The following is a 17,964-nucleotide window of genomic DNA, read 5'->3' as shown; positions in this document are numbered from 1 at the left end:
GTCACAGTCAAAACACGTATAATCGGCCGTATGCTGTCAGCTAAATGTCACAACCATACCACGGAACGCAAGAGCCCATTTGTATGCCAATAGTGACAGCCGTGTAAGTCCATTGTTTATCGTATTTCCGCGTACTAAACAAATAACCGTAACATAATAGGTAACCATGACGTACCAAGTGATACATGTAACCACTAACACGTACAAGAGCATTTTTAGGAGCGTTTCACTCATGGCGGCTACTCAGCAAAGCAGCTCTGATGTCAGTGACTTATCACCTTCGTTGTGTGCTTACCCGCATTGGCTAAAACTGGCAAAGAGTGTTGGTGTGTTTTCTTTGTAAAAAATAAAAGATAAAATTAATGGCGCTGAATGTCCTTGAAGCTTGTGTAAGTGCAACAAAATGTTGAAAAGAAAACGAGGCATTACTTTTGTAATCTTCAAAAGATCTTAGCGAGTATAAAAGTCCTGTTCTAAACGCGTCATAAGAAGCGACCTTTTGCTTCTGTCTTGTTTACATGCGAAGAAAACAAGAGAAAATTGCTCTGTAACGCGCGGGAAATTCATAATTAGTTTTACAAACACTTGCCCACTACATGAACTGGAATAACAGGGACTGTCTGAGGCGTGCGACAGAGATACAAAACAACAAAGTTCTGTAAAACAAGAACTATTTGGTGCTCAGTAATTGTGCCTGTGTTAAGAACAACTTCTTTAGACGTCAGAGCGCATCAATTATTATGTGAAAAGTAACAGTGCAGCTTTCGCGCCACGTGCTGAAAAACGATTTTTTAAAAAGTGGATGGACCTCCCCCACATGGCAAAATCTATACTTTGATTTGATAAATAGGTACCTACATTGTAAACATCGCCGATATAACAAAAGGTCAAGTGCGGTACATTGCGCGCTTAATTACTAACGAGAAAGCACATCATTCTACGCTATTATACGAGTTGATCTAGCCAAACATCTCAAAACAAACATTGCCAACTCAATTCATTGAAACTATTGTCAAAATAAACGAGCTGTAAGCAAAAGTAAACATTTAGTGTCAAAAGATGATTTTATTTACTTCTTTTGGTGACAATAACGAATGTGTTCTTCACAGTACCAAACTCTGATTAGCTGATTGCTGCAAAACTAGTGTTCGAGGCTCTACCGGCTCTTGAAGCCGACGTCATGCGCTTGAAACGAACGACTCGGTAATGCGGGAGACAAAAGTGACCAAGCCCTGCGGACGGAAACTGAAAGCATAGCTGCGTAATCGGCCAAGGCTTTGAGACACACCCTGAAATGAAAGTCCATGTTTTCTTCTCTAATGTGCGATGGCGAATTCAGGCGCTCATTCACACTCTTGAACCCCATATGCATGTAAGAGTACATTGTCTTTAGGGCATCTCAGAGACATTCCCCGCCGAAGGCACATACTGTTCGTTACTCCAAGAGGTGGCCACTATCAGTGTTTAGGGTACCAGCAGTTCTTCCCTGAAGTGTAACGCCATTCCTCAGCAGGCAAAAACAAAAAAATCAAAAAATATGCCACAACAAAAAGGCTCGCTCGTTCTCTTTTAGTGAGATAAATTGAAAGGAGCATGTAGTTCTGGTGCTGTAAGGGCAAGAAATCCCTCTCCATTCTCTCCCATCTTTTTCCCTAACTTGGCTAATGATTGTTCTGACATTGTAGCGGCTGTGAGTTGCTTGTTGCTGGCATGTTAGAATATTACATCCTTAAGCTGCTTCACTTGTTTATTTCGTGAGAAATAAGAATGATGAGGAGTAAACGCTAGCTCAAATGCCTTCCATTTCTGTTAGAACGGTCATCAAATTGTTCTCCTGGCTGGTTTCTGAGCCCCCATGTGACATCCACACCCGTTTGACCGAGGACTAAGTCACATGCCTTTTTTCCTGCAGGTAGCACAGTTTCACGAAGTGGACAGACGTCTTATGTCGAAAAAAGGCATTGTGAGGGCACCTCAGCCAGAATGGGCGAGCCGAAAAAACTCAGGTGGGCAGCGAACGAATGAAACCAAACGGCCTGCTTCTTTATCCCGCACGCACCATCATCATTTCCGGTGGTGCTTGGGGAGGGGGGGGGGGGGGGGGGGTCATTGACGATTATCATAATGGACATTTGAAGCCACGAGCCTTAATCCTGAAATGAAGCACACTGGCCTGCGAAATACGCCGCAGCTGTGCGCCACAGGATAGTTTTTATTATAAGTGTGGAACCTCAGACGCAGCGTACACATACACGGAGCGCACAGGGAGCACATAGCCCACGGCATTTTTCACTTTTCCTGCCCCCTTAGCAATAAGTGGCCTGGAATCTAAACTCCGCCAGAGAGTCTAGCAGCAAAGCATGTTAACAATTAAACTACCGTGACTGGTAGGACAGCTTCTTGCGGATCCCGACGAGAAAATAAGCTGTTGTCGTTTCCTCTCAAGCAATGGCATACACCCACGGTGGGGGATTGGCGAAAGTTTCGGGCAGGTCCAAACAGGAAAAAAATCCCTCCAGACTTATCTCGAACGGCTCATGAAGCTTCAGACGTATGCTGACTTTGTTTTCCTCCACGCGCACACACAAATGTTCACGCCTAAGTGCGTATTTTGTACGGATGCACGTTTTGTGCCATTACAGGCCATATTCCTCAGTGTACTTAGTGTAAAATTATTATACGCATGCAAAAAGTACTTGGGTATGCCCATTGTGTGCATGAGGAAGGTGCATAAGATATCGTGCGTCAATTTTCAATAGAAATATGCGTGCTTTGCGCGTTATGTGTTACGTATGCACGTTACTGTAGTGTATCTTCGTACGCGTTTTACACAATCGGAATACTTTGCGCAAGACGCCGCATGTAAAATTCAATCTAACAAACGAACATATTTTATTTACTGCGACAGCGCGCGCCGTATGCGCAGTTGATCCTAACAGAAGTGTGAACGCAATGTACTATGTGTTGCGAGTTTGAATCCATATGTAGAACTTGTATTGGAGTGTCGTCATTATCTCTCGCCTGTCGTGCCTCTCTTTGGTACTGAGTATATAGATAACAAAGTGCAGGTACATGTAGCACGCACCCGGCAAATTTCTTTCATTCGACCTCTCTCATATGCTTGCTGTCGTTTGAAGCGCTTGCGTCACCTAACAAGAGAGCGCACAGCTGGGAAGCAAACCCCTCTTGTTGCGTCGCTGCTGGAAGTCAAGCCGAATGAACCATCGGTAAAAGAATATAAGGATGTTTGGTGGCGCAAGTGCATACAGTCATGGCAGTTATGAGTACTTTCAAGACACGCACAACGAAACGAGCGCCGGACATATCTCCGTTAAAGTGGCCATATGGAAACCGCCTCATTGGCATATGAGTGTCTCCGAAGGAATTTTGAGAACAGGCTGCAGGGATGGCTCCTCTTTATGAACAACAGCCGCGCGGAGAGCGACTTTTGAACCCCCCCCCCCCCCCCCCCGTTCTTCCTTCGCAGCAGGTTGTGACATTTAACGTGCTCTGCAGCACACCGTAAAAACACAGACACGAGTGTAGGGAAGACGATAACGAAGAGAGGAGCAAGGTGCACTTCATTTGTCATCAGGGTTCACCAGCGCGGGCATTGTCTGCACCGGCAGTGCAGACAAGGCACGCTTCGCCGTGAGCTACCAGGAAGTGCATGCAGGATGCATCATGTTTGGCCACGACAGCTCACTGGCCACAGAAGCCTCGCGCGCGAAAAGAAAGAACACGTCGTGAGCTCCGATTCAGGATGACTTCGGTAGAAACTCATCGCCGCCTGTTCACTCTAACGATATCCTCCTACACTTTCTGCGGCTATAAAGCGTCATTACATTGCATTCAAATAGCATTTTCACAAACAGGTTAATTCACTGCCCCCGATAATTTCAGCAGTCTTGTTAGTTCATATTGCAGCCTATCAGATGCTTTCCACCTTTTCCACGCGAGACAAGCTCACCAATGCACACAAAAACAAGGCGTCTCGACAAAAGGTGTAAACGGTCTGAAATGTCTGAATCACTGCCTGAGATGGATACTTCCTAGAGGATCCCCACAATGAGAAGACCTTCAACATCAAGCAAAGCACATTATAATTAAATTTTATCACTAATAACTGCGTTTCTGAAAGTTTCTGGGAGCCTCAGGTTACTACCATTATATTATTAATACTAGCGCTGATATCAAACCAGCGAAACTGCTACGCGATTTATTTTGTCACCACTAACATCTATCGTATGTTTGTTCACCACTCTGTGCATTATAGTAGACTGCCACTGTGCGGAAGCTTGCTTCGGCTGCGTCATTGTTATACAGCGACCGGCTCGGGTCTAGCGCGAACGCGATCGAAGCGCGTCCTTTATGATGACGCATCTTCCGCTTTCTGTCACGCAAGAAGTGTATCACGCAAGAATGATGGAAGGCTTTGTCCAACGCAGATTGTGTAAGGAAGTTTTCTCGCTGTATCAACCTTTCGAGCATGCTGTCTTATGCTTGCTACTTTCTGAAGACATGCCTTTCACGGGTATAAACAACGCGCGACTTCGAAACAGTCATCATGTTTACTGAATTCTTACGGGCGACATCATGCTGTTAAAAAAAAGCATGCTGTAACTGCACGTGTGAAATGCCCTGAGTGGCCGCACAAGCTCGGGTAACGGCTGAGAATAAAGATGTATACACATACCGTACGATAATAAGCGGTCGAGGCGCAAGGCAAAATGTCTTTCTTTTGCGTCATTTACCAGCACGCAACAAGTTTATAAACGACACCATTAGCAACGGTAGCTAGTTTTTGATAAACGTACGTCTCCCTCCTTGCGTTTTTCATTAGTTTCAAAGAGACCGCACCTCAGAGCTCACCAGAATCGTTCATGTTTACGTATCCACCCCTGGATAAGAAAGAAGGGATTTAGACGAATTTCTATGCGACTTACTCATAGAAAACTGTCTTCTTAAGTCTCCCTAAAGCTGCTTAACTCTCCTGAAAGCATGAGTGGAAGCCTTTGGAAGCTCCTACGTGCAATTATTTAGCACCCAGATGCTGCCGATATGGTAATGGAGCAGGCGCATTATCTCGTATTTTCTTCTTACGTCGATTATGAACCCGGATCCTTGCGCATGCTGTCCTCCCCCACGGATTTAGTCAGTGAGCGCGAAAGTGTTCAACCAGACATACTGTTGCACCTGCTACTCCCTGCCAGGAAAGTAAATCGCACCACCGCCTTCCTTCCCAATGCGAGAAAGGAGGCCACTCCTCAGAGGAACGCTGCCTCGTCAGCCCGATCGTGTTAGGCTGTGCTCACGCTTCTTTTCCTTTTCCAAGGCTCGGCAAGAATGCACCGCGCGAGTTCTTTCCACGCACCACAGAAAGTTCTCGCACTCCGCGTTCTGGTGAGCCTCACTTTCTCCGCAAGGGCGAATCGCAGTGGACACGGCCTACGGGTGCTCTGAATGATCCGACCGGACACCGCTGTTCCGATGGGACGTCGTAGTAGCGCGGTCACTCGCACCCACTGAGATTGCTAGCGCGTGCACTGCGGTCGGCGCGTACGCAAAGCCACTTGTCAACCGAGGTGGCCAAGCTGCCAGCCGCGGAGGAGCCTACACGAGGGGCGCGCAGTGCAAAGAGCGCTGGGCGTGACTGGTGGCACGAGGAGCGGCCCGCCGTCGTCGGCTGGGCCACGGAGCCACAGCCGGGTGGCAAGCGTGCAGGGTGGCCGCGTGTGTCTGGGCGAGGCACGGGGCGCCATGCCTGGCTCGGAGCGGAAGATGGCGGCGTCGTGTTTATCGATCATGTGGGGCCGCGTGCGTCACGAAAGAGAGAGAGGGATCCCGGGTCGGCCGCAGGGGAGGGCGGCCGGGCTCGACCGCCACGCGTCCCCGGCGGCCGCGTGCACAGGCCGGCGGAGCCAACTCACTTCATTTGCTTGACGATGGTGCTCTTGCCGGACTCCCCCGCACCTGGAAAAAGGGGTTTGCCGTGAGCGTGCGCGAGCACAGGGCGGCTCGAAGGCGCGCCGCCATGACTGCCCTACTGCCATAATGGACGCCATGACGTGCGTTAAGCCTAATCATGCTGGGACCCGGTGTCGGCAAACCCCTGGCAGGCCGCGGCCCATCGAGACGCACCAGGACAGTGCCTCGGGGCACGGTCCGGGGCGGATCGGGGGGCCACCGCGCGTGCACAGAGGGAGAGCTACACTGCCGGGCAGCGCGGTAAGCCGGAAAAGCCACTCACCGAGGAGCAGAAGCTTGATGTCTTTGGCGGCCTGGATGCCGTCCTCCTTGAGGTTTTTCTCGATCTGCTTGCTGCGGGCGAGCGCCGCCCGCTCCTCGGCACTCATAGCGCAGCCCATGGCTCAAGCTGCGGTCAGGGCTCCTGGGCGCGATCCCGCGGTGGGCGGCGCTGGGCAACACACGCCGCTGGACTCGCCGGAGAGCACAGGCGACGACAGCACCCTGAAGCCGGGCAGGCGGCTTTCCGCAGCTCTATGGTAATGAGCGCTCGCACGGGCACAGCCGCCGCCAATCGACGCTCCGGACCCAGTTTACGGTCGCCTAGGCGACGTGCGAGCCCCAGCGTGACGTCAGCCTCAGCGCCATCTTGCGCCGGTAGCGCGCGACGCCGGATTGTGGCGCCGCTCCACGGGCGGCGCGGCCCGCGCTTTATGGACGCGCGGTCGAGCACGCCGCCGGCACAACGCTTGGCCGCGCAGCCGGGCTGGGCTGATCTGCTCACGAAACCGGGCTCCGGCGACTTCGCCGTCGATGCTCGGAAACCCGCGTTCGGCCGGTGCCTTGCACAACCGCACTTCTACTCTTGCCGGCGCTCACATGCGACTCCGCATGCCTGTTATACGCCCATTCAACATTGTTTGTCTCGTCTTTCGTTTCTTAATAGACTCACTAGCCCTCTATGCAGCTTTAATGCTCTGCCACAACAAATTTAGACGGGCTACAACGGTCGGAACTCGCTTCGGTTTCAAAACATCGGCCGTGTGATACACTATTTACGATGAAATCAGTCCTAGGAAAGACTGCACATACGGTAGCACAAAACATGGAAGAGGCGCCTATGGATGCAAGTACCTGTCGAAGTAGGTTTTTTACACGTTTCGCGAAAAACCATATTTCAGCTGCGAAAAATCATATTGGCTAGTGTAGTGCGTACCTCTTTCGAAGTGAATTCGCCAGATGGCGGCACTTGACCACAGCATTTTTTTTAATTATAATTCACTCGACTTCAAAACGGGCGCTGCGCCTGACTACGCAGTAAATTAGCTGGAATCGGCTTGATATGTTGAACTTATTCTTACAGTTATATATTAAACAATTTGAAATAATAAAAAATGCGCGTGCAAGAATATGCTCTGACGCCCTCTCTTAATGGCTCTCATTATGCTGGCACATCAATCACATATGCGCTTTTTCATTTCGCAATGATGCTAAGAAGTTTTATTTTAGTGTTCCTCTGTTTTTTCTTAAACTTTAACTTTCTCTCATGTTGACTGTGTTCAACTTATTCTACTGTAAATTTTGTTTCATAATGCTCCTTTATTTCCGCATTAGCGAATGACAGATCCCTTGCTGCGTCATACTAGATCCGCTGTGCAATTTCGTAGTCACCCACTTAAACTACTTACGTCCCCTGACAAGTTGGCTTCTATCTCAGCAGTAATTCTGAGCAGAGAAGCAACATTCGCAGAGCAGCGAAAGGTACGTATAGAGTGCACAAGGTAAAGGAACAGGAGCGGTTAAAATGCCAGCGTATATTTCAAAAGGGTAAATGGGGAAGAGAGGAAGGTACTCCCCTCAACCCGAACAAACAATTTGCTGTGAGAAAACGCCATTGACGCACTCGCGCGTCTGTGTGTGCGCGTGCGTGCGTGCGTAAGAGGAAACTCAATGACAGCCAACCAAATATCGCTGAGGATGAGTGCTATTGCATTTATTCCCAGTTAATTTCCATTTAGCAGCACCCAAAGCAGGCCCACGTATGTTTTCTGCGTACACTAGGCCGTCCATGAGAGCAACTGCGTGCAGATTTGATTAAGTATGAGCGGCGTCAAATGTAACGAGAGCGGAATAATTGAATCATCGACAGGAAAATAAAAAAATGTTAGTTGAGGAAGAAAAAAACGTTTATGAGGTTGATTACCAATTCTAAAGCGCAGTGACAACTTGTCGAATATTATCACAAACAGCGTTTGTATTCTGTTTTTGATTTCTTCTGTTTACCATTTTCATGCTTTTGTTTACAGTTTTGAAGTATTCCGTTGGTGTTTCGTTTGGCTTCAACAGTGTGCGCTGACGTATTGTTTCTGTCGTTGTGTGATCGTGTGAAAACAACCAGTCTCGTAAAAAAAAATTTGATTGTTCTTCATTTGATGCAGTTTACATAATCCTAACGACCAATCTAAGTATTACTAGAAAGGAAGAAAAACATCAAAAGGCTTTTAAAAGCTTACGACAATCTCTAAATGGGTTTAATATACTTTGGGAGAAAAACACCCTGGGCTTCCCAAACGTTACGCTCAGATAATTCACCTTTTTTCTTGACGGACAAAAACAGTGCTACAGGTGCACGGAAATAAAATAATTTTTCGCTCCTTGCTACCACTGTACGATTCAAGAAGCTCAAATAGTCATTTATTTTTCTGGCGCACGCTAGAAACCGAATAAAAATAGTTTTAACGAAGTCAATCTGTTTCAAACGCATCGAGAATTTCATTTGGCTCCTTTTGCGGACTGTGCTCATGCGTGCAAAATTCGATGTGGCCGGAAGTCTGAACAAGTAAACTTCCGTATAGATTAGCACAATGAAATATTTTAGTGAATGTCAACAAGGGCAAAAATTAGTCTCATAAGAAAATTAGTCCCGTCTCTTGATTAACAAAATTACGAGAGCCCTCGTGCTGCATATTTTGTTTTTTGATGATAGTTCGCAGTTTATGTCGATGACAAAATAATAAACGCCATTGTCTATAGAACTTGATGAATCAGTGGGCTATAAAGTTGAATATCAGGTAAAAAGAAATATAAATCGCCCATTTAAGAAATTTTGCTGCTACGTTGTCTCCTGCTCTCTGTGGCACCCAAAATGCTTTCGTTAATACTCCCTGCCTTGTAGTTCTGTCTTCTCTTTCGCTCTCCTTTCAACTAACTCATTTCGATCGCAACAACTGTGTTGGGGACAGGTAGATGAGAGCCGTAGGAAATCTTGCGGAACCAGCGCTGCAAGCTGCAACATACCACCCCTGTGTGCAAAAGGCAGTTAAAGTGTTACCCTGCACAGTTCTTATCAAACTGAAGAGGTCTCGTTTTTTCAAAGAGTTAAGTATTTTAGTAACGTGAGGACTGTTGCTGTCGATTAAGAACAAGGCTAGAAAAATAGAGGGGTCATTTTATAGATGAACGCGATTTGGTATCCCAGTTGAGCCGACGAGAGCCAGTCACTCCAAATTGGGGATTAAGGAAGTGGACAGGGAGACAAGGCAGGAGAAAGACGGTGTTCTATATTTACTTCTGGAGCAAGGCAGTTGGAAGAAGTGTCAAAATAAAGTCCGGAAGGAAGAGTCGAGCAAGCGTAATGAGATTGTTTTCTCGGATTTTGCGAAGGATAAGCACTTAAGTAACGCTAATAAATGGATGGTGACGCGGTAAGCGCTGGGGAGAAACTTAAGAGTCGTTCACAGTGTTTCCCGGTTGTGCGGTTGTAGGCCACCGTTTCGAATCAGGTTGGAGGGTTTGACCCGGTTATCACGAATCGCAGGTGCCTGGATCTTAAAATCGCCGGCTAGCAGATCTGCCAGCGCATTTCTTTCAAACCCTGCTTGGCCAGGGGCACACGGCATGCGGTCTAAGGAGAGGAACAGGGAATTTTGTGCTTCGCCTAGGTCTTCTCTGAGGTCGGAGGGATTTCTCGATGCTGGCGGTAGTGGGATTTCTCGACGCTGGCGGTAGTGAACAGCCGCCATGAAGTATGTGAAAATTATGTATGGAGAAGTGCGAAGGCGCTCGGAAGTAGGCACAATCATATGAAATATGGGCACTATCTCTAGAGTAGCGATGTAAGGATGATTGCTGTGTGACGATATGTGTGAAGGGACGGGTATGCCACTGCGCCTGTGTCCGAGATGGTTGCATGGATGTATGCTACGGTGTGGATAAGGAGGATTATGGTGTATTTCTCTCGCCTCTCTGCGCCCGCCATTCATGCTTGGAGGCCATGTCAAGCGGTGGAGGGGTGCAAGATGAAAGAGAGTGATGGTATTGAGTCGTCGACAACGGTATTTATTAATAAAAACAGCGCTGCGCACTTAATAATAAAGCGACCTTGTGCAGTGCTGAGAAAACAGTTGAGCAAACTGCCCGTCTCTGATGGCGCGGAGTAATGAGCAAAGGAGAAGAAAGAGGCCTCTGTCATAGAGCACCGAGGTAGAGGCAGGAAGGTTTATGGATGCTTCATTGAAAGTGTTTAGTGCTAATGAAGCCTTCTTGTTTTGCTGTTGTGTGAGTCCGAAGTATGGGACAGAATAAAAATGTTTGCTAAGATCAAGTGTGTGCACCAATTGATCGGCTTGTTTTTCTTTCAGTCTGGCTTGTCGTTTAACACAATGAACTGGATGAGGGATGGAACGACGCATGTTTATGCCCGAGTAACACTGGCCTGATGAAGCCTTTAACGAAGACGAATGCCTGGGATCTTACGTGAGAAAACTCGTGGGATAAGATGGTGAGCTAAACGAAGGAAAATATGATTATTTACTGATTTCTGGTAACGGAAACGAGACAGAAGGAGTGGGTATAATATGTCCGGCGCTGGCATGTCCAACATTCTTGGACAAAAATTTTGAATATTGAAAAACATTTAGGTACTGGTATAAAACTAATGAAGATAGTGTTGCATTCTTTTGATATGTAGCAAACTCTTTCTTTTATAGCGTTTCCATCGCTCGCATCGCGCAGTTAAGGCTGCCATAGAAAACCAATGAGGAACGCTTTTGACGATAACAAAAACGTTAATAGCAAAAAAACTTCAAGCCTGCCATAGGGAGATCTGCGGACATAATGATTGCTATAGTGAAATTTTACAATAGAAGAAAAATTTGCATAAATTCTTTCCTGTTCAAAAATGCTTTTGTCCAGAATTTTTGGTATGATGGCGCCCCGCGCGAGTCAAGAACTGGAATATAATTCCGAGGCGTTGCTGAAGTGCGGCCTCGACCTACCCAGGCAAGCCATGGGTGCACCGAAATGTGAGGTCATCAGCATAAAAGATGTGGGATTGACGCGAGATCTACTAAATTTGGCGGGATATGAGGCCATGCCTGCAGGTTGAAAAGAGTGAGAGAAAGAACGGCGTCTTGAGGGTGCCATGGGTGAGAGAAGTGGAGATAGAGGGTAGCAGGAATTGTCACCTTCTATGCGGAAGTATGCAGTACGGTCTTTGAGAAAGTTAAGAATGTAAGTGCAGAGCTTGGACTCGCACAATTAGGTTCGTGGACCGAGGTAATTTTATGACCGTGAAAAATGCTGCCGAATGCATTCGGCATGTCTACTGTGACCAAGGCATGAACTTGGGAAGAGGATGGGGAGAGGAAAGAGGAAGGTATGTTGGAGAAGCAGGAGGAAATTTTGGCTAGGGGCATGGAGCCAACAGACAATTTAGTTCTGTGGGAAAAACGATGCGCTTTCTCGATTATCTTGATAACCATCCGTTCCATCGCTTTCCTCAGAACGGAGGGAAGAGATGCAACGAAGGTCTGGGAGTGTGAAGAACTTGCCACGGTTTGTGATTATGACAACAGTGCAGGATTTTCATTTCAAGTTGAAGATACCCGCCGACCTGTGTCCATTAATGCGAGAAAGGTGACGCCTCTTGTCGGGTCAGGAAGGTAACGGACCAGAGTGCAAGTGATCTGCAACCTCTCCAGTGGATGACTTTTTTAGTTTTCTGCTAGAGCCCAGTCCTAGTCTGCCAGTGCAAATTACTGACCCAAATCTGGGTGCTCCTGCCCGGAGGAGGAGGGGGATAAAGAGGGCAGCGGTTGGCGTACGTAGAGTGCATGCACGGTTTCGGTGAATTGTGCTCGCGTATTGTAATGTTGGGCACTTACCTCTGGTAGCCCTGAAGGTGGTTGTGGTCGAAGTAACGTGCAGGAAAAGTGCCATGAAGATTCTTGATGTTGGATGACGCTAGTGTGATCACATAATCTGCTACAGGTTGAAATGTCCAGAGGGTTGCAGTGAAGATTGACTTGGAAATCTAGTTATTATAATCAATCACTATGGTAATTTGGTGCATATCTAGTGCACCTGAGGCCTTTCGGGAACAAAATGAAAAGCGCCCACTCTGCTTGAGCGGATGGGAGCATTTATTAATTTATTCATTCTTGATAAGAATGTGCATATATAGTTGCTGAAAACGTGCGGAGTGAAGAAAAATGTGTTATAGCGCAGGTTGACGTGAATATGAGACACTAACAGAACGCCGTGCTGTCTTTCGGCTGTATTTTATTCACAGCATGCTGGTATATATACAAAAATGGCCACACAAACCACTGCGTGCTGTCCCTGTCTCATGTCCTCGTCAATATCACACTCCTCATCAATAACATTTTCGTCAACATGTGTAACCAAGGGGCCCAAGAATCAGCAATGTTGAAGTACAAGCACTAGCATAGACTTTCTGCGTTGCTTTTGTTGGGCATTGCTACGGCTGTCTAAGCAAGTGCAACTGCTCTCATTGTATGTGCACAGTGAGAGTCGTTGCATCCCACCTGTGCGCTCCTTTGTTGGCTGTGACTTCATTCTGGTCCTCGCATTCGGGTGCGCGGCCTTGTGAGGAAGATTACCAGCAGCCTTTTTGCTATTAATGTCAGCATATGACTGCACTTAAATAAAGACCTCGAAGGTTGCGATGCTCTCTGAACGGCTTTGGATAATGTATAAAAATTCTGAAATGCACAATGCACAAATACAAACATACGTGCACGATGTGCCCTGCAACGCATGTGGCGCGTTAGCAGCATCAGTTTACGAGTCAGTGCGCACCCTGGAGTGCCGAAGAGGTGTGTGCTCTTGGAGCAAACCAAGAGCTTGTAGCAGGTCTTGCGCTGCATATTGCATGGCGTTAGATTGACACGAAGCGCAAGATCACTATACGGTAAGCGCTGCTGTGTTGAAGGCCACCTCGAGTGAGCGTCAGTGAGCTGAAGTTAAAGCCTCACTCTTGTTTTGGACTGTATTTCTTCCCCAAATAATAGCGAAGTTGCTATTGCTGGTTGTTCAAAGCGTTATTTAGGAAGTGGCTTGCACTACAGTCGGCAAAAACAGAAAAAGAATATCAACAGCATTATGAATCTTTGGCTCTAATGCATACTTCCGCAAGAGGCAGCCTTTTACAGCTGACTTCAGAGGCAGGTATTAAGCGCTTCATTTGAAGGCATGTCATGAAGCTTCTTAGTGTAAACAATAGAACAATAAAGCGATCCAAGCCCATTGTTCTCTTGTTATTTTTTTGTGGAGGTAGCTGAAAACATGAGCGTCAATAGTGTCGAGCGTGGTGAAGACGAAGACCGCAGTCACATTAGACAGAACGTACCCTAGCATGAGGAAACTTTGAGGAGCTTTATAAGCATGAGAATGCAGGATTTTGTTTTCCATGAACTCCTTAGTCCAGCTACCAGCTGCAAGAGATCAGAACACCTTTCGAAAGACCGTTGAGTGGCTCTATTGATAACGCTTATTGTTCTAATAAGCCTCATTAAAATCACAATTCACAGCAGTTACTGAATATTTTCGAAAAAAAAAACGATCAAAATATCGCACACCACCTGACTCTCAGCCCTTAGCTATGGCTACTGACTAACACCATATTTGCAAAAATAGAGGGGTGCTCATGGACGGCGTACGCCGGACGCCAAAACGAGCTCATAACTCCTCGCAGAGATATGTGGAAAGGAAGCAGCAAACACTCGATTCGAATTCAGCGTTGAAAAATCGGGCGCTGTGGTATTTAACGATAGCGATACTGGAACCGTATAAATACAGGGACGTGGAATACCTCGCGTAGAAAGTTATAAGTGTCTGGGGTTGAGAATTGACGTGAAGAACATCTCAAAGCAAAAGGAAAAAGGAACGCGGCCACAATGAAGCATAGAACACTATGGGGATACAAAGACACTAAGCAATACGAGGACTCTAGAAGGGTGTAATGTTTCCGGGCTGACTTTTGCGAACGTGGTATTGTGCTTAAAATCAGACGTGGTACAAAGGCGAGAGATTAACTGAAGAACGGTGGGCAGATTAGCTCTAGGGGCCCATGGAAGATCAACAAGCGAAGCAGTACAGAGGGATATAGGTAATTTGAAGCACGCAAGCAAAGAGCAAAGTATCGTTTGAGGAAAGACTGCGAAAAGTGGACGAGAGGAGGTGGGCAGCCAATGCCTTCAGGTAGTTGTGTAGTAAAAAGACGGACACGCGATGGAGGAAAATTACTAGAAAGCCTGCGACAGGCTACGCAGGCAACAAAAGGGAAAAGGAAGTTATAACGAACATAAAGAAAGTCCGCGATAACGAGAGGAGGCAAAGTATAGGAAGCAATTCGAATCAGTTCGTGTATACAGAGCTGGAAAGAGCGAAATCCGGAAGGAAACGTTGTATGATAATTGAAGAGCCAGATTCCTTTTATTTGAGGCTAGATCAGGTTGCCTTACAACCAGGCAATGTAGAAGCAAGTATGAACCGGGAGATCATATTTGTGTAGCATGCGAGAGCAGTGTAGAAAGCGTTAAACATGAGCTGGTAGACTGCAAAAATATACATACATCCAGATATCAAAGAGGACATAGTGAGTCTTCCAGTAGCTTTGGGTTTTAGGGGTAGTGAAAGCAAAATTAATACATCCGGAGTTCCCGGGTTCGAACCCGACCCCGGCGGCTGTATTTTTGTGGAGGAGAAACGCTAAGGCGCCCGTGTGCTGTGCGATGTCAGTGCACGTTAAAGATCCCCATGTGGTCGAAATTATTCCGGAGCCCTCCACTACGGCACCTCTTCTTTCTTTCTTCTTTCACTCCCTCCTTTATCCCTTCCCTTACGGCGCGGTTCAGGTGTCCAACGATATATAAGACAGATACTGCGCCATTTCCTTTCCCCCAAAACCAATTATTATTATTATTAATGCATCAGCCCTAGAGACTATCAAGAGAAGACTACAGGACAACAGTACTCGTGGCGTGAAAGCAGAATGGACAAATGGAAAAAAATAAACAGAACAGGATTCAAAGAAAAAAGAAAAGGAGGGGGGGGGGGAGCAATGCATATACGATAAAACCATTAACCACCTTAATTTACTAGGAAAAGTGGAGCTCGACACCGGCTCAGCACGAAGGGGATGCCTGTGGTTGCCTAGCGGTCGGTGGTATCGGCGGCTCCGTCGTCTGCTACTGGGCGCTATTCGCTTATCATGCCGTTAGAGAACTGCTTCCGTTAAGGCTGCCTAGGCCACCTAGTTTGAACGACCTTATTTTCGAGCAAATAAAGCGCACGCGGCATCATGTCAGGCTGCGTGAGAAGCTTGCCCGATTAAGAGAAACATCGAGCTCATTGAGCGCCTAGACGTTGTGGGGGGTATGGTGTCACAACACACATTTATCGTGACGTTTTAAAAAGATATCAGCTTAAAAATTACATCGCATACATTTTCATGCTCTTCTTAAACGTGCTCGAGTTTCACAGGTCCACAGTTGCCTTCATAGGCGCAATGTGAAATGAGAAAATTATTTTGAAGAGTTTTGCTTACGTCTGTTTTTATGGGCCGCACTCCCCCGCGGTACCACTACCCGGGGATTACTCCAGCATGCACATATTGTGGTGTTTTAAAAATACGTCGTCATGAAATTACCTTCGAAACTCACATTCTGTTTTAAGATGTACTCGGCTTTTGTTAACGAAGGGGGCGAAGGCGCACTGTGAAATTAGAAAACTACTGTGAAAACTTTTGTTTACATGCATTCCTGTGGAATGCACTCCCAGCTGTCACGCCCACCTGGCGACGAGAGCGCCACCTCCTCATTCTTACGTCACAGACCTGTGCTAGTCTATAGGCGCTGTAAGCAGTTCGCATGGTAACAATGCATCCGTGCCAGAAGTTCCCTCATTTTTTCTTCCGGCATTACATGTACATAGGCTAGCTTCAGCTCAAAGCGGAGGTAGCGCTTTTCAGCGGTAAAGTTCGAGAGCGCGCACGGTCGTGATACTGTGTGCGTGTGTGCACAGTTACTGTACACTCCAGCGGCTAACGCACCTGTACGGGCATCAAATGATTTATTTGCCCCTCCATAACAATCGTATCGTCCTTGGGAAGGCGCGGCTACTGCTCTCTCACAATTCACATCGGGACGAATAATTCGGTGCCACAAAGCTTTCTCGTGACCGCGGTTTCTCGGCTTTCGCGAAATCCGATCACCAGCGAGATAAGCGGTGCGCGAGTTCTTGGGAGACGCGGTAGAATCGTCCTGCATCCCACCCTTCGCCACACACGCGAGGACTGCGATCGCTATATCGCGCGAATGCGTGGCCTTTCGCGTTATGCAGATGGAAGCTGCCGACTAAGCTTTCGCGCGTGCAGCCAACTCCCGCTTCATCCTTTGCAGATGCCGCGAACCTTCATTAGCGCTGCATGCTGATGAAGACGCCCGGCGATGGCGAAGTGCACACGTCCGTTTCCGCAGAGTCGCCGACGTGTTTTGTTAGGGCGACGCAGTTCCTTAAGCAGGCATTTTGAATGCGCATGCAACGAGCGTGTGAGCCCGCTTGAGTAGAACGCGTAAGAAAACTAGGAAAATAAACTTAAGCCGTACATTCGCCCCGAACTAACACTAGAGAATTTTTTTTCTCTCTCTCTCTCCATAAGGACGCCACCGTTATTTGGTGAAATGAAGCAAAATGAAGTAACTGTACGAGCTCGAGGGTGAATAAACAGGGATAACGTTGGTGCGAATTAGTACACATATCAGAGCATTAAAAAAACTGCAGGGACGCTGCAGACAAGTCTCTCAGTTTAGGAAGCTCATTACTGCCCTAGACGAGCGTCGACAATCATCGTAGAATTTTGACACGTAGTGCTCTCGCGAAACGTGTTCGAAAAAGAAAAGACGTCTAGCCTTAGAAAGTTCAGTAAAATTAGTTCAGCAACATTAGACAGCTTGAACGACAACCGAGATACAGAAAAAGGGAGGCAGGAAAAGCGGACAGAATACACCCAATTCCTTCACATGGAATGCAAGCAATTGTTTTTCTGCGACCATGCCGAATGACGACGTCGTGAGCACGTTAACCTTGACACTAGCATCCCACGCTCTTTCAGATAACGGCGCCACAGAGGCCATTGCAAACGGCTTCGCCATTCGGGCCGTGGGCCGAAGGAGAAGAGACAGCAATAAACCGTCCACGTGAGTGTCATGACAAAGCACTCTCATTATCATCCACTCTCAGCCACTTCCCGCCCCCAGTGTTCCGAGGTGGATGCAAGAGTCCCCTCGCTGCAGATATCATCCCACCGTCGACTTCACTGTCTCCATACCTTTTGATTAATCTGGACGTTTAACCTGATTGCGAAGTGGTTCAAGCAAACACACAACACACACACGTATACGAACCGCTGCGGTGGTCCAGTGCCGTTCTCCTTGACTCACACTTTCAACGCACTGCTCTAATATACGTGACGGAACGAAATTTCAGTTCGCTCAAGTTTTTGCGTTCAAGAGGTGTTTGCGTTATTGTGTATCAGCGAACTAAATATATCATCGGCCTGCGGCGTTCCTTTCTTGAAAGCATTTTCTCAGTAGACAGATCAAGTGGACGCGCTTTCTTGGAATGCGTTAACTTGCAAATCTGATCATATTTAGTAGAGTGATCGCGAACTTCATCTCTGCAGAGTGTGGGAAA

General features: G+C 47.2%; 1 protein-coding gene across 1 annotated transcript in view; it reads right to left on the bottom strand.

Annotated features, from left to right (window-relative positions):
• The window catches only part of Galphao (G protein alpha o subunit), a 119,258-nt gene extending 112,701 nt beyond the window's left edge, over positions 1-6,557 (bottom strand). Inside the window, exons 1-2 of the mRNA XM_077647386.1 lie at positions 6,251-6,557; positions 5,931-5,973 (exon numbers count right to left, since the gene is read on the bottom strand). Of these exons, the coding sequence (XP_077503512.1) occupies positions 5,931-5,973; positions 6,251-6,368 (161 nt within the window). The 5' untranslated portion in view covers positions 6,369-6,557. The remainder of the gene's footprint in view (positions 1-5,930; positions 5,974-6,250) is intronic.
• Between the last annotated feature and the right edge of the window lie 11,407 nt (positions 6,558-17,964).

This window comes from Amblyomma americanum, chromosome 1, assembly GCF_052857255.1.
Source record: "Amblyomma americanum isolate KBUSLIRL-KWMA chromosome 1, ASM5285725v1, whole genome shotgun sequence".
NCBI classification, from domain to species: Eukaryota; Metazoa; Arthropoda; class Arachnida; order Ixodida; family Ixodidae; genus Amblyomma; species Amblyomma americanum.
This window is presented reverse-complemented; position numbering and strand designations above follow the sequence as displayed.